At 50.7% G+C, this 22,522-nt stretch overlaps 1 protein-coding gene across 1 annotated transcript in view; it reads right to left on the bottom strand.

The window, feature by feature from the left end:
- GAS7 (growth arrest specific 7) overlaps positions 1-22,522 on the bottom strand; it is a 196,846-nt gene that overhangs the window by 7,727 nt on the left and 166,597 nt on the right. Inside the window, exons 6-9 of the mRNA XM_068978582.1 lie at positions 18,613-18,702; positions 15,366-15,481; positions 11,970-12,044; positions 6,935-7,013 (exon numbers count right to left, since the gene is read on the bottom strand). Coding sequence (XP_068834683.1) covers positions 6,935-7,013; positions 11,970-12,044; positions 15,366-15,481; positions 18,613-18,702 — 360 coding nt within the window. The remainder of the gene's footprint in view (positions 1-6,934; positions 7,014-11,969; positions 12,045-15,365; positions 15,482-18,612; positions 18,703-22,522) is intronic.

Below are 22,522 nucleotides of genomic sequence, written 5' to 3' on the forward strand. Positions count from 1 at the left end.
CCCTTATTTTCTAAGCTGGGAGCTTTGGGGACCATCCCTGTGACCCCAAACACTCAGCCACGATCACAAGGGCGACACTTAACCAGGCGATCTCGGGTCAGTTCTACTTGATCACCTACCACGTGCCAGGTGCAAGGACCACTGATGATGTGCACGTGGTCCGAATCTCCAGGAAGCCATGGTGGGAGCTCACAGGGACCCTTCCTGGCCTGTGCCCGCTGGACTGCGTGGAGGCTGGCACACCCCCACGCCACCAGAGTGGACCAGCCTTGCACCTCTAGGGCCAGAGCAGGGCCCTTTATGCTCTGAGAGGTGCTGGGTGGTATCAGGTTTCCCAGCTTTCTTTTCTTTCATTCCTTTCCTCTTTCCCACCCACTCTCTTTGGAAGGAGAACTTTTACTTAAAACTTTTTTGGGGCGTATGAACATGAGATGTATGTGATAACAGATAAATATGGACTTGCTGTGGTCAAAGGCACAGTCTAGCGGCCTCCCTGCCCCCGACTCAGCCTCTCAGAGCCTCACCCACCCTGTCTCGGCTCCTAAAGCCCCCAACATAACCTCTAGGACCTCCTTACTGGCCTCCTAGGGTCCCTGAATTGGCCTTCCAGGGTCTCTCAACCTCCACCCTTCTTGCTGGGAATCAGAACTGAACCTCCATGGATGGATGATGCCCCAGCTCTGGGACTCTGGGACTTCTCTCCCTCTTCACCAGGCTCTTTCTTGCTACATTACCTTTTCCCCAGAGGCCTCAAGGATGGAGGCCTGTACCAAACCACTGATTACACGCTGGTTGACTCTGAACTCTAGGAGGGTGGAGGCCATGCTGGCTGGGCCCCTGCTGTATCCACAGTGCCTGCCTGGTCAGAGCTGGTACACAGTGGGCCCTCCTGCACTACTTGGAAAAATGACAAGATTTTCGGGGCCCAATGCTCTGGGTGACAAGATGATGCTTTGCTGGTGGGTGACCTTCAAAGACTAATGGAGCGGGGGCTGCACTAACACCCCTCCCCTCACGTTGGCTGTAATGTGTGCTACCATGGTTTTGAGCCCTGGGAAGATTCCTTGCACAGGAAAACACCCCCATCTGGTGGCAGTCTGTAAGATGTTACAAACTTAAGTGCTTCTGAGACCTAGAGAACCCCTTCCCCACACAGATTAGGCACTGGGGGAGGAGGGGGAGGGCTGCATAGTTGGCTGGCTGCCTTGGGAACCTGCTCCTGGTTGTGGGTCTAAGTGGGTTAACTCGGCTTGTTGACCCAGTAACTCTGAGCTCTCTTTCTGAGGACCTGAACGCGAGTGCTTTCCATACATTCATATGCCCAGGAGTGACCTGAAGAGACTTGTCAATACTCAGGATTTCTGGGTCCCGGTCCCAGACTGTGTGGTCTGGGGAGGGACCAAGATCCGGCCAGGACTCCCAAAGCTCTCCCCAAATTCCAAATGACATCCTAGAAACATCACACTACTGGCTGTTAGAAGTGATTCAATCTCCCTCTATATTTTAAGTACTTTAACAAAAAGGCTAATTTTTTAAGAAAGTTGGCTAGATGTCTTTATACTCATTCCTAAGTTTTAAGCATCTCTGGCTAACCAGGAGGCCAAAGTCCTCCACAGAAGCTTGTCCTTATGAACTTGTACTGGCCTGGCTTGGTTGCAATAGGCCATTGAAGCTATTCAGTTTGCCTTTCGGAATTTCTGCCTCTTGCTTCCACGTCACTCATCAGAAGAGAGCAAGAGAAGTCTCAGGTCGGAAGGAATTTCAGATGAAACTGTGGGTTGGGTAACGGACCACCACAATAAAGTCAGCGTCACAAAAATGGGAGTGTTGCCCTAGAGCAGGTCACATGGACGCTCTGGTTTCCCAGTGTACACGAAAGCAATGCTTTTATACTATACTGCAGCCTATTCGAGCTTCCCAGGTAGCTCAGTGGTAAAGAATTCACCTGCCAATGCAGGAGACGCAGGAGATGTGGGTTCGGTCCCTGGGTCAGGAAGACCCCCTGGAGGAGGAAATGGCAACGGACTCCAGTATTCTTGCCTAGAAAATCCCATGGACTGAGGAGCCTGTGGGCTACAGTCCATGGAGTCAAAAAGAGTCGGACACGATTGAGCATGCATGCGTGTAGTTAACTGTGCGATAGCATTATGTCTTAAAAATGTGCATGCCTTAATTTTAAAAATACTTATTGCTTGGATTTCCCTGGTGGTCCAGTGGTTAAGACTCTGTGCTCCCAAGGCAAGGGGCACAGGTTTGATCCCTGGTCAGGGAGCTAAGACCTTGCATGCTGTGGGTATGGTCAAAATAAAAATATTTATTTCTAAAAAATGCTAACCATCATCTGACAATGCAGGATTGCCACACATCTTCAATTTGTAAAAAAGACACACTAAAGTCAAGTACTATATAGAGCAAGGAGGCCTGTATCTGGTTCCGTGCTTCTCAAACAGTGCATTGCTAAGAGCTGTGAAATGGTTAGTGGATCAGGACCAGCTTTTTGATGAGCATAGCCCAGATATGAAGAGGAAACATCAGAGCTGTTTTAGCCACATACGGGGGTATCCGTATGTGATTATCTAGGTGTGGATACATGCGTGTTCCAGGTGGCCATGGAAAATGTATAACTGGGTCACAGTCAAGTCAGTTTCAAGTCTCAGTGATCTGGTCCAAACACTTCACTTCACACTTAAAAAAAATGGAAGCCCAGGGATGCTAAGTGGCTTCCCCCAAGATCACAAAGCTTGTGAGTGACAGCACTGACTAAAAATCATTTTTTATCATTCTCTTGATGCCCTCTGTGCCCCGCAAAAATCTTCTGGCTGAATACATGGCCTCGGTTGCATGATTAAATTTTCTCCCATCGCCAGGAATTTTTCTATTCTCTCTTCCTCACCCAGAAGCAGGTATAACTTCCTTTATACAGAGCAATCTTATTTCTTTAATAGTCTGTTGCGATGAACAATGGCTCGAGCTAGGACTCAGAAAAGCCTAAGATCCCTGGAATGAAATTGCGTTTCTTAAAGAGCTCTTGCCCCTCGACACAGAATACTCAGGAAGGACATTTTCAAGGAGCCCTTTGGAGCAGATGTTAAAATGGGTTTTGCACATGTGGAGCTATATTTATCTATGGTAGATGGATAGTCTTTTCTTTTTAAGGAACTGTCATACAACCACTGGGCTGCTACTATGACTGCCTGAGGCCACCAACACTGACTGATGGCTGGAGGCAGCAGACATCCTTATGGAAAAATCTATGTGTGAATTTTGTGTGAATATTTTTCAGAAGCCTCCCATCAGAAGTCAGCTCTGAATTAAAACATCCCGGCATTTGGAGGGTCAGCCTGTACCACTGTGGACAGCCCCTAAGCGAGGGCAGTGTGCTTCAGCACAGAGTTCTGGGTTTTAAATGCCGCTGGTCTGCCCAGAGGAAACGTCCAGGGGTCAAGGCTCCAGCCTACTCGGTCTTTTCCTTCGTTTCCTCAGCAGCTGAGCCCACCTGGCTGTGTGACTACAGGCTGTGACTTGACCTCTTTGTTCCTTCTCAGTTGTGAAACGGCGATGTTGTCTTGCATGATGGCTGATACCACTAAGGGAGATGAGTTACCTCCTGCACATAACCACGATATTGTGATATATGGGGCTGGCTGGAAAGTATGTTAGGATTTTCCCATGTTACAGAAAACCCGGAGTGGACTTTTTGGCCAACCAAATGACAACGTATTTATTTTGCTCTCATCCCCAGCTCCTGGCCAGAACTCCTAGAGCCTTCGTAATTTCCTAAACAAAGGTGCTGGGAGAGCATCTTCTGGTTTAATATTTGGTCTTTGAGCCCAGTTCTGACACCAAACTCCTACATTTCTTAGAATTTCTTATGAGACGAGTCTGGGTGGGCTCCTGGATGGGGGTTTGTCACCAAAAAGACCAGGCCATGAATGGGACTTTCAGCCCCCTCCTCCGATCCCCTGGAGGGAGAGGAAAGGGGCTGGAGACTGAGTTAATGATTATGCCTTTGCAATGAAGGGCTTCCCTGGGAGCTCAGCTGGTAAAGAATTCGCCTGCAATGCAGGAAAGCCCACTTCAATTCCTGGGTTGGGAAGATCCCCTGAAGAGGGATAGGCTACCCATTCCAGTATTCATGGGCTTCCCTGGTAGCTCAAATGGTAAAGAATCCACCTGCAATGAGGGAGACCTGGATTTGATCCCTGGGTTGGGAAGATCCCCTGGAGGAGGGCATGGCAACCCCACTCCAGTATTCTTGCCGAGAGAATCCCCATGGACAAGGAGCCTGGTGGGCTACAGCCCATGGGGTCGCAAAGAGTCAGACACAACTGAGTGACTAACACACAGCACATGTGATGAAACCTCCACAAAAGTCTGAAAAATCACAGGGTCCAAGAGGTTCTGAGTTGGTGAACACACCCACGTGCTGGGATGTGCGTCCCCAGCACCACGGGGACAGACACTCCTGCACTCAGGACCCTTTCTTACCTGACCCTGAGCATCTGTTCATCTGTGGCCTTTATCATACCCTTTAATATATAATAAACTGATGAATAAGCGTCTCCCTGAGTTTTGTGAGTTCTTCTAATAAGTTACCAAACCTGACGAGGGGATCACTCAAAACCCTGACTTGCAGCCAAGCGGGACGAAGTTGTGAGTAACCTGGTGACCCACTACTTATAACAGCTGTCTGAAGCAAGGGTGGCCCCACGGGGCTGAGTCCTTAACCTGCAGGATCTGACGCTGAGCTCTGGGCAGTTAAGTGTCAGAAGTGAATTACACTGTAGGACCCCCAGCTGGGGTCAGGGAATTGGTCAGTGTGGGAAAAACCCAGACATTTGGTGACTAGAAGCAGTGCTGTGAACATGTGTAAGAATTTGCTCAGTCATGTCCGACTCTTCGCAACCCCATGGACTGTAGGCCGCCAGGCTCCTCTGTCCATGGAATTCTCTGGGCCAGGATACTGGAGTGGGTAGCCGTTCCCTTCTCCAAGGGATTTTCCCGACCCAGGGATTGAATCCAGGTCTCCTGCATTGCAGGCAGATGCCTGAGCCACCAGTGCTATGAGCAGCCATAGTAAAAAGTAAGATTATAGGAAAACTGCATGGGGGAGGGCTCTGTCACCCAGTGAGTACTTCACAAATGACTGAGAATCGGGGGCCTGCTGGTGGGGAGTAAAGGCCACCAGGATTCCCAGGGATCCAGCAGGTGACCATTTAGAAGCCTGCAGACCTGGCTCCCAGCCTTGATGCTCACAACACAGCCTCACCATTCATCTCACGGTCAATGGAGGTTTCTACAACCGCAGAGACTGGAGCTGCCGGGGGTTAGGAGAGCAGGAGGGAGACCTAGACGGAACATTGCTGTGATCTACAGCTTAAAAATAACTCACTGCTCTGTATACAAGGTTCAAAGGCGACTCATTTACAGGGCTCTTTCCTCTTCTAGTGCGCGAGAGGCAATTTCCTTGTGAAATGCTTGGTGTCTAAGGTTAGTGCGCCCTTGCTGGTCCAGGAATTCTCACTCACATTTGGGTGTCAACTCCCTCTCGGGGCACCAGCATCCTTCGGGAGCGGGGAGCTTGTAATGGCACTGTTTCTCTTCCCACCTCAGCTCTTTATTAAGCGCCTTTGCACATCTCAACTGTATGAGTCATTCATTCTGCCCGTGGTGTGCAGAGAACCATCATGGGGCAGGGTGGGGAGACCTGGAAACAAAGCCAGTTTCCTGTCCCCCAACAGTGCACAAAGCCCAGAAATGCAACTGCTGTGGGAAAAGCACTATAAAAGAGATAGGGCTAGCGAGTGCTGAGCGTGGAAATCTCAGGAAAGAGCAGCCATCTTGGGGGATGCCACCTTCAAGTAGTAAAGGAGGTGATGTAACCCTCAATTTTAAAGTGTGGGCTTACAGGCAACTCTTATCAATATCCTGTGCTAAGCCATAATGAAAAGAAAATTTAAAAAGGATGTCTTTGAAAGTGAAAGTTGCTCCGTCATGTCCGACTCTTTGCAACTCCATGGACTATACAGGCCATGGAGTTCTCCAGGCCAGAATACTGGAGTGGTAGCCTTTCTGTTCTCCAGGGGATCTTCCCAACCCATGGATTGAACCCAGGTCTCCCGCACTGCAGATGGATTCTTTACCAGCTTAGCCACAAGGGAAGCCCAAGAATACCGGAGTGGGTAGCCTATCCTTTCTCCAGCAGGATCTTCCCAGCCCAAGAATCAAACCAGGGTCTCCTGCATTGCAGGTGGATTCTTTACCAGCTGAGCTATCAGGGAAGCCCTAAAAAAAAAGAATGTCTATATTGTATATAACTGAGTCACTCTGCTATACAGCAGAGATGAGCAGAATTGTAAATCAACCATGTGCTGTGCTATGCTAAGTCACTAAGTTGTGTCTGACTCTTTGCAACCCCATGGACTGTAGCCTGCCAAGCTGCTCTGTCCATGGAATTTCTTCAAGCAAGAAAACTGGAGTGGGAAGCCACTCCTTTCTCTAGAGGGATCTTTCCAAGCCAGGGATCGAACCTGGGTCTCCTGCAATGCAGGCAGATTCTTTACCGTCTGAGTTACCAGGCAAGCCCAAGGCTCACCATAGCCCAGGGTTAAACTTGGAGGAATTTTGTGAGTTGATCAGTAAAGAACAACCAGTATTAAAAATTAAATGGTCTAAACTTAAAATTAACAAACTGTATTAAAAACAGAGGTAACACATACCCTCATACCCTCCTGTTAACGACATCTGACCATGAGCTACACTCTTGATGGATGCGTATGGCTTTCGATGCCATTTTGTTGGTATAGGGGAGCAATCATCTAATGTTAGCATCTCTTCCTGACTCTCGAAATTTACACCATGGAAACCAGGCAACACCACACACTGGAGAAGCAGCTGCACATGGGCGTGTAAGACCAACCCAGGGAGGGGTTACCTTGGCAGAGAACTTGAGGTGAACTTCAGCCTCATCCGCAAGGCTCTTCTTCACCTGCGCCCATGCTTCTCCCAGGGAGCTGCAACACCAAGGAGATGGTGAGGCTCGAGGACGGAAGCACTGACCTCAGGTCAGAGGCCAGAGCCCTCCCCCCATGAGGCAGGATGGTGGGTCTTGACTCTGAGTCCCTGGGGAACGTACGATGCCTGAGACCATGGACTTGGATGAGGAGGTTGGGCACAAAACAAACATGAGTACCACGCCTTGACCTATGGGACCAGAAAAGCCACCCCTAAACGAGCTGAGCATCATGCTGACAGAACTGACTGCAGCAGCCAGCTGAGTGCCTGGGAACTGTCCAGAAGCCCAGAGGATTAGGGAGATGGGGGTGGTGGGGGGTGTCACGAGGGCCCTGATACCTGTCCCATGACTGTCTCCTGCCTTCCCATCACCCTCCCTGGTTTACTGTTGAGGGGTGCAAACACCTGCTGGCAAACAAGGAAGGAGAATGGGTGCCTTTCCAGGGAGAAGCCCTTCTCTAACAGAAGGTATCACACAGCCCTGCTTGCAGGCAAACCTGCAGTGGCCTGACTTCTGGGGGGGGGGGGGTGGCGGCAAAGATGGACCACCTGGGTCTAGGGGCCTCCTAGGGCTGCCCACACAGCTAAGAAGGCTCGCCATCCCCATCTTCAGGAACATGGCCTCCCCACCCACGCTCTAGAACTGATTCTGGCCGGTAAGCCCCAGTGCTGCCCACAGCCAACCAGAGAATGGCAGAGTCCTCTAAGCTAAATCGCTTTTCCACTTGAAAGAGATGTTCCAAGTACAAGCAATCTCCTAAAGTCCCCTGGACTTTTGAACGCATGCCCCCACGCTCCAATCTCCCTGATTGAGGACTCTTGAACCTCTCGGACCTTCCCACTGATATTCCTGCATTCTTGCTCGAGACCTCTTCACTCACCCAGTACACGAGGGCTGAACGGTCAGTTGACTTCCTTTCATCAAAAAGCCACTTCCCCCAGAGAATTCATTAAACTCGAGTGGCAAAATCTGATTAAAAGACAGCCTGCTGTGAGGCATCTGGGTTCTGAGCCGAGCAGCCAGCAGCTGAAAATTACCCAACAGAACAGAATGGATCCCCCTGATCAGAGTCCAGGCCTGTTTGGTGGTGGTGCTGGCTCAGGCCAGGGTGGGTGTTTACGGGAAGTGCCTGACCGATTTTATCTAGGAGTCAGACAGCAAAGAAAGGTCCCCTTGGGTGATCCTGGCTGGGGGGCCCACCTGAGAAGGGATGGGGAACTGGGATGATGCAAGCTGCTGACGTCTGTCTTGGCCTGAAGGGCCTGAGCTCCTGGGAGCTGGGTTGGGGCCATGCTGGGTGGCCTGTCCCCTCACCTGACTGGGCAGATGGGTAGAGGGCCTGGGGTGGGAAGAAGGAGGGAGTGGAAGGAATCATGAGAGTCATATAGATATGGGATCAGAATACCAGGTCCAGAAAAAGATTTACCCAAATACGGGTGATCTATGTGCAATAAAGATACCAAGCATCTTCATGGAGAAACGGACAGCCTTTCAACACCTGGTGCAGAGACAACTCTACATCCATAGGGAAAAAGAAATCCTACCCCTGACCCCACGCCACGCACACAGGTGACCTCCAGATGGCTCGCACAACTAGGATAACAGTCAACAGCTCGCAGAAGCAGTCCTGGGGAGAAGCGGGAGCTCCATGACAGTGGGGTCAAAGGGGGCGTTTCTCCCTGCAGCTAAGCTACTCACCAGCCTGCGGGAGATTTGAACAAGAGCCCAGAAGCCCTGCTGGTGCTGAGTGTTTGTAAGTCAGCTGTCAGCAAAGCACACAGTCAATAACTGGCCCAGGGATGGTGACAGTGGCCTGAGACTGTCACCTGGACTATTGGGAGGAAAGGCGGAAGCACAGTTTCACACTTAGGACCATGTCCTTGGCCCCACTGCCAGGTTGGGCCCCCACAGGCAGGAGGACATCACTCCAAACATGCGGACGGGCCTATCTGAGCTGGTTCAGCCCCCTTGCGATATCCTAGCCAGCCTTGGAGCCACATCACAACTTCAGAAAAAAGCCATTTAGAAATTCTCTCATTGAAGACAGTGATAAGAGGTTGATGGCAAAAAGCAAACAAACAAAAACCCCAAGACATAATTTCTGTTCCAGAACACCATCTGGGCCCTGCTAAATCAAAATCCACGTTACTGTCACAATTACCAACCAGGAAAGACCAAAATCCTTTCCACACAGAAGAGCAAAACTGAAGGCAGGATACATCTCCTGATTCTGTTGATTCTGTACACACCCTGTGGAATCTGAGGGCAACTCAAGTCTCCCCATCAGCATCTTCCTAGGCTCCAGTGTCATGCTCTGAAAGTTTCAGGTGGACAGGCTGACGTCCAAAGCCATGTGTGAATGCAAAGCGGTGGGGCTACAGGTTGTGAACGGGGGCCCGTGTGCCTCCTGGAAGAAGCGTGTGTGTGGAGGGGGATGTAGGTACAGGGCTGATGGGGTATTTATTCACAGCTATGTTGCAGGTGAGCAATGCCAATCCATGACTGTGAGTGTGTGGCGGATTGCCCGTGTTTGCGGCTGCACGTGTGTACAGCATGCTGGTGAGGCCTGACTCTGGACTCGTGGAGCCAGGAGCACATGCCATGTGTGTGGGCGGGATGGAGTGTCTCTGGCAGCGGCCCAGGCCGAGGAGGTGGAATTTCTTAGGAGAAGTAGCATTGCACTGCAGGGCTTGGGAACACTTAGGAAAGCCCCATCCTCAGTTCAGAGGGGAGACTCCCTCATGCATCCCCTCCTGCCTGGTCCCAGACTGGGTCCATGGAGCAGGAGGAGGCTGGAGGCAAGCTTCACTGATGTCCCTGGGAGGGACACTGGCCAAGCAGGGCGATCCTGTGGTTTGTAGCCTGCTGGGTCAGTAAAAACCATTCCAACCTCTTGGCTGCATGGTGAGCCCATGAAGAGGCCCTAATCAAAGCTACGTTTGGTTGGCAAAGCCTGTTCCCTGGAGGATTCAAGCTATGAAGGCAGATTTGGGCTTGTTCAACATCACGGCTCTCTGATGACTATGACAGAGTATCTTCCATCCCCAGGGGCTCACTTCCCTTCATAGGAGGGACTCAAACAGAGACTGCACTGCAGGGAGGCCAGACTAGAGAGGGGACCTCGAGGGGCCTTTCAACTCTTACCTTCTGAGATTCTGGTTTTGTTTTGTGATTAAGGGGAAATTCTCTTAACACAAATGTAACCAGGGGATTTCCCTGGTGGCCTGATGGCTAAGACTCAGTGCTCCCAATGCAGGGGAACACTGGGTTTGACTCCTGATCAGGCAACTAGATCCCACATGCCACAACTAAGATCTAGCACAGCCAAAGAAATATTTTTTAAAAAATTAACCACTTCAAAGAGAACAAGCATTTACTACATTCGCCATCCTGGGCAACTACCATCTCTATCTAGTTCCAAAGCATTTTTTATCAATATCACCCTGTGATGGACTGAATGCTTGTGTTCCCCAAATCCATAGGTTCAAACTCTAGCCTACAGTGTGGCTGTTATTTGGACATTTATCTGTTACTCTAAGGAAGTAGTCAGGGTTAAATGAAGTCATAAGGGTGGGGCCCTGATCTGATAGAATTTGTGTCCTCATAGGAAGAGATACCAGAGTTCCTTCTCTCTCCTCACCAAGGGAAGGCCACCTGCCACACAGGAGAGAGCTCTTACTGGACACTAACCCTGCCGGCACCTTGACCTTAGACTTCCCAGCCTCCAGAATTGGGATTAATTAAATTTCTGTGGCTTAAGTCATATGGCTTAAGTCACTCAGCCTAGGGTATTCTATTACAGCAAGCTGAGCAGATGAACATACACCCCAGAAGGAAACCTTGTACCCATTAAACAGTTGTTCCGAGTCCCCTTTCCCCCACTCCTGATAACCACCAATCTTCATTCTGTCTCCATGAATCTATCTATTCTGGACATTTCTAAATGGAACCCTGTAACACACAACCTTTGCATCTCGCTTCTTCCACTTAGTGTAATGTTTTTGAGGTTCATCCACATGGTAACGAGGATCAGTACTTCATTCCTTTTTATGGCTGAATAACATTCCTATCCGTATAGCCAATGTGGACAGACTAAAATTTGCTTATGCATTCGTCCCTGATGGACATTTTGGTTATCTCCACTTGGTGACTATAATAAATCATGCTGCTATGAACATGCATGTACATATATTTGAATATCTGCTTTCAGTTCTTCTGGATATAAACCTAGGAGTGGAATTGCTGGGTCCTACTGGAGTTCTGGCTAGTTTTCTGAGGCATTGCTAAACTGTTTTCCATAGCAGCTATGCTAATCTGCCTTACCACCAACAGGCTGAAACTCTTAACATACGGAGAAGGCAGCAATCTACCCCCAGCTAGGGACTCTTCTGTGGCCAGGAGGGTGGGGCTGGGCCTCCCCCAGCCCAGGTCCCACCCAAGGAGGTCTGGATGGTCACAGCTGGAGGGTGAGGGAAGCCTGGGCCTAGGCTCACAGGAGAGATTCTAACCAAGGGGCCAGGTGTGGAATCATCCCACGTCTAGTTGCCTGCCAGCCTGCTCTCGGAAACAGGGGAGCAGGGGTGGGCATCTGGAGGCTGGTTCCAAGCTACTGCGGAAAGGGCAGAAGGGGTCCTGGCATACTCCAGCATCTGCCAGGAGGCCCTTGGCTACTAATGAGTAAATAACGTGGAAGCACAACCTTGAACATGGATGCCCACACCTGGAGTCATGGCTGATCAGCTGGAGCCGTGAATGCCCACCTTGAACCAAGAATGTTCACCATGAACCATGAATGCCCACTTTGAATCATGGGCACCCACCTTCAGCCAGGTGTATGGAGACCTCCCCATCCATATGGGATGGTGGCAATGACCAGTGATCAGAGAAAAGGGGTCCTCCCCTTTCTTGAGTGTCCCTGTCCCTCCCTACCCCCCTCCCTGTTCCTCCTACTCACCCCTCCTCCTGTGCGGCCAAGGAGTTCTGAGAGAGCTTAGCTAAGTTCTTCGCATATTCCTCTTCAATCTTTATCCTGCAAAGGGAGAAAACCCAAGACATCAGCTCCTCAGAGCTAGACCGTGGATCCGACCTGCAGCCTTGCTGCTTATTAACGGTATAAAGACCATTAGCTCTGCAAGTACGTGGCTCTTGTCTTTCCACCTAACTCACAGTAGGTGCTTAATATGAGCTGAATGAAGGAATGAAATTGAACCTCAATCTGCAGAGTGGGGGATTGGTGCCTGTATGAGGATGAAAAGTGGTCATCTGCATAGCCCCCAGCACAGGGCTGGACACACGGCAAACACTTAAATGAAGAGATGTAATTGGTAATGGACCACGGCTGCCCTGCCCCCTAGTGAGAGCTCTGGCATGAGAGCCTGCAAGGTAGCCACAGCCGCTAAGAAGCAGGAAGAGAACCCTGTCCATGTTCTCCCAGCCCTCAAGGCCGCCAACTTCCCAGCCTCCAGGGTGCAAGCATCTCCATGGAAACCAGTGGTGCCCAGCGGACGCCACATCCCCAGAGAGGGAAGTTGCCTTGGATTTCACTTCCAGCAGGCCCCTGACACACTTTCAAGGCAGCTCTCCGGGGAGGGGTCTGTACTGTCTGCCACAACTGTGTAAAACGTGTTGTCATGGTATTAGTCACTGTCTAAGGGGTCCCCTGAGGGGCCATGCTTGTGACGACCAGAGCCGGCCAGACGGCCGGGGCCTCAGAGAGGCCCCTAGTCCATCATCTGGCAAATGAAACAAACCCAGAAATGCTCCCAGGGCTGCAGCACTTGCTTCTTGGCTTCTCAGGAGCTGAAGCGTGAAAGGACCTGACCGAGTCTCCGGGAAGCGTTCAGGGGTTGTGATCACTTCCCACGTCAGTGCTGAGAGGCCCAGTCTCGGTCCTTCTCTCACCACCACCTCTGCCATCTCCACATCCTCTCGAGCCTGCCTCCCTCGCTTCCTCTCCATCCACCGAGTCTTTAGTCCTTCCTCTCCCCAGGAGGACATGGACGGTCAGCCTGCAGCCTCCAGCCACGAGATTTCTGGAGAAAGCAGATCTAACCATGTCAAAACCATGTCACACTCTTAGCTTCAAAGGCTTAGCAATGCCAACTGTGTGCACCAGGCCGAGGCCCGTCCTCTCCAGGGCTGGTGCCAGCCTCGCTCCCCTAAGCTGAGGTCATGTGGTTCACCGGACGGCTGGCCTCCCACCCTGGCCCAGCTCTTGCCTCTGCACCTCAGGTCCCACCCCTCCTGGCTCCGAAAGGTGCCCCTTCGAGACCCTACGTGGACTGAGAAAAGTCTCAGGAGTCCACCTGTCCCAGGGAAGACCAGGGTTCTCACAGGTATGGTTCCATTTATTTGTTAATGTGGCGTCTTTATGAAAGCATGAACCGCAAGTGTGTTCAAACTTAGCTTTTCTAGCCATTTTCCTCTTGGCCTGGTTTCTACTGTTGTTTTCTGACACCTGAACTACGCAGTCTCTCAATTTCCTACCTGTTTCATAAGCCATAAAGCAAAGATTTGATTATATCTATAGAAAATAGGCCTCCTAAAGGAAAGTTATGACCAAACTAGATAGCATATTGAAAAGCAGAGACATTACTTTGCCAACAAAGGTCCGTCTAGTCAAGGCTATGGTTTTTCCAGTGGTCATGTATGGATGTGAGAGTTGGACTGTGAAGAAAGCTGAGCGCTGAAGAATTGATGCTTTTGAACTGTGGTGTTGGAGAAGACTCTTGAGAGTCCCTTGGACTGCAAGGAGATCCAACCAGTTCATTCTGAAGGAGATCAGCCCTGGGATTTCTTTGGAGGGAATGATGCTGAAGCTGAAACACCAGTACTTTGGCCACCTCATGTGAAGAGTTGACTCATTGGAAAAGACTCTGATGCTGGGAGGGTTTGGGGGCAGGAGGAGAAGGGAACGACAGAGGAGGAGATGGCTGGATGGCATCACGGACTCGATGGACGTGAGTCCGAGTGAACTCCGGGAGTTGGTGATGGACAGGGAGGCCTGGCATGCTGCGATTCATGGGGTCGCAAAGAGTCGGACACGACTGAGCGACTGAACTGAACCGAACTGAGAGGAAAGCAGGTGCTTTAACACAACACAGAATTGTTACTGCGTTGTTGTTGCTGTAAATGAAAAAGGAAACAATGAGGGACTTCCCTGGCAGTCTAGTGGCTGAGACTCTGCACTTCCAGTACAAGGGGCGTGGGTTCGAACCCTGGTGGGTGAACCAACATCCCACATGCCCCTCAGCGTGGCCAAAAAAACATTATTTCAAAAACACATTGCCATTTACCATAAATATTTCCAGCGTGCCTTTGAAATTCCAGATACTAAGTTGTGTGTATGTATGTGTGTGAAGGAGGGGGGTATGCATATGTGTGTGAGTGTGCAGGTGAATGTCAGCTTAACAGTCTCATAACTTGGAGAGCCTGCGGAGGGAGGGAGACGGAGAAGGAGCTTGTCCCTGTAACTTTCTCCACTTCCATTAGGCTGAATTCATCATTCCCTTGGCTTTGCTGATGGCTCAAGGGTTAAGAATCTGCCTGCCAATGCAGGAGACACCGGTTTGATCCCTGGTAGGGAAGATCTCCTGGAGGAGGAAATGGCAACCCAGTCCAGCATTCTTGCCTGGAGAATTCCATGGACAGAGGAGCCTGGCGGGCCACAGTCCAGGGGGTTGCAAAACAGTCAGACATGACTGAGTAGGCATGCATTTTTTCCTCATCTACACACAGGCAAACCACTATTATACTCTCTGCTCTTACCATAATGACCTCACCTCTCCCATTAGACTGAGTTCCCTAAAGGCAGAGATGGAGGTAGGGGTGGGTGTTTCTGGATGCCCAGGGCTGGGACATGGTTTTGACACAAAGAGGAACAGAAAGGTAACATTCTCCTTTTTTGTTACATTAAAGAACAGCGGCATGCACAGATAAGCAAAGGAGCCGAGCAGTCTTCATGGCGATATATTAAGGAGTGGTGGGGACTGTGGCAAACTGGAAGCACAGGGTCCCAGCACACGGGCAGCTTCTCCTCAGCTCCGGTCAACTGTTGCATGAGGGAAGCACAGTCACGGAGCCAGATTGTTTGCTCTCCCCAGAGATGCCAGATATGTAGATTTTAATGTGAAATCCACCAGTTTTTTAAAATGTTGGTTCGAATCTTTGAAAACACTACATAGGCCAAAGCAACACACCTGCTGGCCAGACTTGTCCCGAGGCCCGTGAGTCTGACTCCTGTCTTGCACTTCCCCTTAGTGCAGAGCTGGGTGTGTGGGGCTCACCCCGGGCTCAGGGACCACGGTGGGTGCCATCACCAGCCCCGGAGCAGGGAGGGCCCAGGACTCACCTTTCCCGGATGAACTCCGACATTTCCTTCTGCATCTGCTTGCCCTTCAGCTGTTTCTGCAGCAGCAGTTCAAACCCAGCCACCGTGCCGTTGCCTTGGGAGTCCTTCTTGTCAGCCTAGGAGGGAGAGAGAGGCAGGAGCGCTTAGGTGACACCAGCGTCTGGAGCGGGGAGGAATGGAGTGTAGGGAAGACAGACCCCAGAAGAGACCCTGCTGTTCTTCAGTTGCTCAGTCGTGTCCAACTTTTCATGACCTCATTGACTACAGCACACCAGGCTTCCCGTCCTTCACCATCTCCTGGAGTTTGCTCAAACTCATGTCTACGAAGTCAGTGATGCCATCCAACCATCTCATCTTCTGCCACACCCCTCTCTGCCTGCCCTTAATCTTTCCCAGTATTAGGGTCTTTTCCAGTGAGTCGGCTCCTCATATCAGGTGCCCAAAGTATTGGAGCTTCAGCTTCAGCATTAGTGCTTCCAATGAATACTCAGGGTTGATTTCCTTTTATTGTCTGGTTTGATCTTGCACTCCAAGGGACTCTCAAGAAAACCCAAGTCACCTGCTAATAACCCTGACCTCAGCCTGAGAAGGAGGACGAGGGCAGTAAGTCTCAGCCGCCCCAACTCACGCCCCTCCCGGCACCCTTGCCCCAGCGTGCTCCCAGGTGCTTGAGCCCTGAGCACTGCAGCTGCCCCACATCTGGGCCTCTCAACCCCTCGACCTGGAAATGAAGAGCGGGAAGGGCAGGTGGCCAGGAACACAGGCAGCAGGTGGCTGCTGGGGCTGGCTAGATCCTCTGCAGAGTTTTAGCATCTTGACTGAGCTGGGAGATGGTGGATAACCTTGGGGGCAGGCACCCCCAACCCTGAGCCTTGCCATTCACTTTAGCACTGGCCAGGCAGTGCCATCCTCCAATGCACATGCCTAAAAAATCGCAGTGGCTTCTGGGGAGAAGCTGGACTGAAGGGCCGCTGCCGGAGTGGAAAAGGGCAGGTTTTCAGGGTTGACATCTCAGCCACATCACAGTGTGGCTGCTCTGGCCATTGGAAACTCACTCCGAGTACATTTAAGATGTGCACACTCCATTGTATGAATGCTACATCTTCATGAAAAAGCCAAAGAAAAATTATTCAAAACGCTTAGCCCCAGTCCACCTCCCAGAGAGGATGGACAGGCCGAGCGATTTGTCCGCACTGGGAAAACTGGCCCAAAGAAGTGGGCTTTAAGGATTGTGTCAGCAGAGGAATTTCTGTGAGAAGAAAAGGTCTTGATGGTCAGGGAGATAAAGCCCTAGGGTATCAGAGTCCCAGGAGAGCCTGGATCGAGATGCAAGCAGGATGGCACTGACCAGCGGCAGGATTGCCCACTCCCCCTCACTCCACTGACCTCTGTCTCCCAGGGTACCCATTCCTGAAGTCTAAGGTGGTCCACTTCCCAAGCTCTGGTTCCTGTTCCCTTCTTGTCAGATGACATCTCCAAATTCAGCTCCTCCCCTCCATCTCCGTAGCTGCCACCATCTTCCCTGGCCTCCCAGAGGTTAATGGGCACTCCTGCCTTCCCTACATGACACATGGGGCTTCCCAGGTGGTGCCAGTGGGAAAGAAAATCCACCTGCCAATGCAGGAGACGTAAGAGATGCAGGTTCAATCCCTGGGTCTGGGAGGTCCCCGGCAGGAGGGCAGGCAGCCCACTCCATTATTTTGCCTGGAGAATCCCATAAACTGAGGAGCCATAGGGTTGCATAGAGTTGGGACATGACTGAAACAACATAACATGCATGCATGTTCCAAGGCACATACAAATCAGATCACATCCTGTTCCTGTTTGAATCCTACACCACCTGTTTGAATCCTCCACCATCTGTTTATACTGCAAACAGAATAAAATACAACACACTGATGGAGACTATGAGGTCTCATACACTCTGGTCCCTGCTCATCCACACCCCTGGGCTCTTTCTTCACCATCTCCAGGTGTGTCTTGCCAGAGCCAGAGTTCTTCCTGCAATATTCCCACCCCGTACTCATCTCAGAAGATCTAGAAGAAACACAGATGGGGCAACAGGAGTCCCTAGCTAGCTTCTAAAGTGCAAGAGGTTTGGTAGGAAGACAAAAGCGACTGTTTAATATACACTTGGTTAGCACATCTAAAAAAGGGTAGATAATTCATTCTGCATGGTGGTTGAAATTTTATAAAGTTTTTTTTTTTTTTTAATTTCTGATTCCTTGGGGCCTTTGCAAAACTTAATTTTTTTAGGTGTACCATTGGTGATGGTGATTAAGTTGCTCAGTCGTGTCCAACTCTTTGTGATCCCACGGACTGTGGCCTGCTAGGTTCCTCCATCCATGGGATTTCCCAGGCAAAAACACTGGAGTGGGTTGCCATTTCCTTCTCTAGGGGATCCTCCAGACCCAGGGACTGAACCTGTGGCTCCTGCATCACAGGCAGATATTTTACTGCTAAGCCACCAGGGAAGTCCCTGTGTACAATCACTGGTTTTTAATACATACACAGGTCATACAATCATCACCACTGTCTGATTCCAGAATGGGGTGATTTCATTTTTAAAGCCCTTGTTAACTTTAAAATACAAATGTCCAGGAGGACTCCCAGAGTTTCTGAGTAGGATTCGGCATCTGTCAAAAGATGTTTAATTCTGGAAAACTACACATAAAATGTATCATCTTAACCATTTTTAAGTGCACAGTTCAGTGGCATTAAATATACTTGCACTGTTGGGCAACCATCACCATCATCCCGTTCCAGAACTTGCTCATCTTGCAAAACTGGAGGTTCCCATAAGTAACACAAAAGCTCTGGAACCACAGAGTTGCTCACGCTGGAGCTCCCTATGAACTCCTGGAGACTTTGATAGAGACAGGAAGGCTCTCGGAGAAGCACTGTCCAAGATCACCTTCAAGAGCGACAGAACAGGCTGGAGCCCAGGTTCCTTTCATGGAACTGATTTTGGTCTCTTGTCACCGCTGAGCGGCAAGGTGACCCTCCAGGTTACCTACATTCTGGCTGGAGTTTCCGTTTTGCCCTGTGGACTCTCTGAGGTTTATAGAATAACCTAGACTCCAAGTGGGTCTTAAGTTTCCAGCCTCCAGTGCTCAACTGACTGCCAGCTGTTAGGATTCATCTGGAGAAGTTGCTTTGCTTTGAGCTCAAGGCTCCTCCCGCACCTCTCGGGTGCTCACTCCTGGTCCCTGGGACCCCAGTACAGGGAACCCCGAGCACCACTTACCCAGAAGTAGTCACAGTAGCTCCACTCGGTCGGTTTCAGCAGTTGCTGCTCCGGCATTGTGTCTGGGTGAGGGAACGTCACGCAGTTTATCTGGAAGGCACAGACAGGAGAGAGCACAGCGTGGCTAGAGGGTTAGGGGAAGCTCGGGAGGCTTTGGTCCCAGGATACAGCACTCAGGAAGTCTCCATACAGGGCCAGCTTGGTAGAGAACACGCACTGGTATCATGCGGTGGTCAGCATTCAAATGAGGGGCGACCGGCATTCACCCCCACCCCACAGGGGCTGGAATCAGTCCAAACCGTCTTAGAGAGCAGTGCAACAGGACTTAACAACACATCAAATGTCCTCCACCAGTGACTCTGCTTGTAGGATTCTCCCCTACTCCTGCACATGGTTACAGGGACTTAAATACACGGTTTTCACCACAGCTCTATCTACATAGCAAAAGGCTAGAACCCAGCTCTACTGTCCATCGGCAAGAGAATCATTAGAAAGTATGAGACAGACACGGACAGGAATCATAACCATGGTGAAAGGCCCAGCAAGACGCTCTTCTGTACTTAAGGAAGGTAGAGGACAGTGTTAAGTGGGTGGCTGGCTGGGAAGAAGAGGTGGAATAGTATTTACAGTCTGTTGTCTTAGTGTTAAGAAACAAACAAAAAAAAAAGGAGGTAGGAATAGATACCAATTTGGCATATTTCTGGGAGGAAACTGATGACATCATTTGCTTCTAGGGAAAGGAATTAAGTGGCTGAGCATCCTGGGTGAGAGGTTACCTTATGAATTTTATCTCAGGATATATATTCTATAAATATATCAAATTAAAAGACACTTGCTCCTTGGAAGAAAAGCTATGACAAACCTAGACAGCATATTCAAAAGCAGAGACAACTATTTACTAACAAAGCTGCATATAGTCAAAGCTATGGTTTTTCTAGTAGTCATGTACAGATACGTGGGTTGAATCATAAAGAAGGCTGAGCACTGGAGAATTGATGCGTTTGAATTACAGGGCTGGAGAAGACTCTTGAGAGTCCCTGGGACAGCAAGGAAATCAAACCAGTCAATCCCAAAGGAAATCAACCCTGAATATTCATTGGAAGGACTGATGCGAATACTTTGGCCACCTGACGCAAAAAGTCAACTCACTGGAAAAGACCCTGGTGCTGAGAAAGACTAAGGGCAGGAGGAGAAAGGGGGTGGTTGACAGAGGGTGAGAGAGTTGGATGGCATTACTGATTCAATGGACATGAATCTGAGCAAACTCTGGGAGACAGTGGAGGACAGGGGAGCCTGGTGTGCTGCAGACCATTGAGTCGCTAAGAGGCAGACACAACTTAGCAGCTGAACAACAACATACATTCTATGAACAAAGAGAGCTGAAGTGAGAATCCTGGGTGTGTGCCTGGGGCTAGCTGGCCCAGGAGAGAGCAGGGCAGATTCCTGGGCTTGGTCTCATACTTTTCTGCCGGAGCCTGTCTGTAGCGCTCCTGGCTTTCCCTGCTCGGCAGCTGTGCCTTCGCCGCCGACCCTGCTGATGCTGCTTCAAGCCCCGCATCTGCTCCTGGAGAGTCTGCTAATTTGTTCTGGGAGCTGTAAGGCCTCAGGAAGGCAAGGCCTAAGCCCCGGCAGTCTTTAACCCTCATCACAATCCCAGCAACTGCTGAAATGGGAGTCATCAGACGTTCAGGGGGAGAACAGTACAGAAAATCCCCGAGGTTCTGAACAGAAGCCACAAACTCCACTGCCAGAAAGCCATGCAAACAAGTGTGGGGCTGCACGTCATGGAAACTGCAGCTCAGGTTGTGGGGGGTGACCAGCCTCCACATTCAAAAGTGGGGTAGGGTGGGGAGGGTCTGTCTGTGGGGGCGGGGAGCAGATTCCTCTCAGCTCCCACCAACTGCTGTCAAGTCAGAATGAAGTGTCCAGGGCTGTCAGCTTATGTGATGACTTGACAGTAGTGGAGAATGAGGATTTATACGTGAGGTATCTCAACGCTTGAAAGTGAAAGTGTTAGTTGCTCAGTCATGTCCGACTCTTTGTGACCCCATGGACTACTGTAGGCTGCCCAGCTCCTCTATCCATGGAATTCTCCAGGCAAGAATACTGGAGTGGGTTGCCAGTCCCTTTCCCAATGTTGGAAATTCACTCATGGTTAATAATAGCAACGACAACCCCTTGCAAGTCAAAGCAACTCCTCTGCCAGTCGAGTTAGGTCTTTGGGTCCCCAGCTGCAGCCTCTGATTTAGGGGCTCGGGGGTGGCTGGAAGTAAATTCAGTAAGTATGGCTGGGGGGAGAATCCAGGAGAAATTCCAGCCAAGGAAAAAGCCCCCTCTTCCCAGAAACTAGCATCTGGCCAATGTAAGGGCAGAGAGTCCAGCTCTGGAAGGAAATGTGATGCAGGAGGCAGGCCCATGGCCAGGGATGATCCAGAGAGCCCTGGGCAGGGGGGACACGGAATGCCACCAAGGTCCAGGTGGGGCCCAAGGCAACCCAGGGGTGGGGAGCTTCCCCCCAAGGCCCAGCCCGAGGCATCACTGCCCTGTAGTGTCGGGGGCCAGCCAGCCTCTCAACGCCCAGCTCAGGCAATGGGTCTTCCCAAACCCTCTTTTCAGGCTGACACTCCAGAGAATGTCCAGAGGGGAGTCTCCTTCTGGAAAGCAGGGCCGGATTCCAAAGCCTCACATGGTCCCTATTTCACGTTCCAGCTTTTCTTGCCTCAACAAATAATGATGATCACAGCCCATCTTTATTTTGTTCCATAATGTAGCCCATGGCAATTGCAGGCAAATGTAATAATGACAACTATGACATTACACTGGGCATTAAGAATCATGGAGTAGGAGGTTGAAGGTACTCAGAGGGGATATAAAGGTCTTCTAGAAAGTGCTGTCCAGGGTCTAGAAGGCGGGGGGTGGGGGTGGCGTCCCACAGGTAGCAGCCCTGTAACCATCACTGAAGGAAAGCTAATGGGGCTGGGGGAAAGGGCTTGTGGCTTCTGCCGCTCTGAGGGCTGACTGGCCAGTGGCCCCACAGTGCCCGTCTGCACTCAGTCAACCCTGATTTTGGCATTTCTTTGGCCCAGGAATCTCACAGGAACTTTCCCGAATCCTCGCAGAGCCCTGCACCCCCCCTGGTGGGCATCTCCAGAACTGCACCTCACCGACCCCACAGTGGGAGGAACTTGTAAAACCCGTGGAATTCCTGGGAGAATTCCTGCCAAGAGCTTTGGTGGATCTTCACTTCATCCTCCCGGCAACCCCACGAGCTGGGTCACAGTGGCCTCATTTGATTAACTGAGGGTCACAGAAGTTATCTGTATCCATGAGGCTGTACCAGGAACACTTGTTTGTCTGCGGTTCATGCAAACCTTTGTTGAACAGCTGCCTGGTGCTGAGCACTAGGGTAGATCTTTCTAGGACTTTGGACACGTGCATTTGTATTTCTCCTGACTGCTTGTGTAGCATCTCTCTTTCTTTGCCAGAGAGTCTGAACCAGGAGAGGAGGAAACTGCCCTGCTCCCCGCTGTGTCCCAGCACTGCCACAGGATGGGAGCTGTCAGTGTTTGTCAGCACAATGAATAGAGGCTAGAGACAGAAGGGGTGGTCTCTGCCCTAGACAGTTTTACAGGCTGATGAAGAAGGCAAACAAAGAAATAATGAGTAATTGCAAACTTCATCTGTAATGGTGGAGCCAGGGTCAGAAGCCAGCCAGGTTAACCTGGCCCTTAACCTGTGTCACACGACCTAACACGCTTAGATGTAACTATGCCATGTCCCCATCCAAGGCAGGGGTGCAAGTAGGAAGGGGTGCTGGATGGGGGAGCAGGAGAAGATGCCTTCTACCCTGTACTGTCTGGGGAAAGTTCCAGGGGTCCCTCCCACTCTTGCTCCCAAGATCATCACCCTC

Source organism: Capricornis sumatraensis, chromosome 8 (assembly GCF_032405125.1).
Source record: "Capricornis sumatraensis isolate serow.1 chromosome 8, serow.2, whole genome shotgun sequence".
NCBI lineage: Eukaryota > Metazoa > Chordata > Mammalia > Artiodactyla > Bovidae > Capricornis > Capricornis sumatraensis.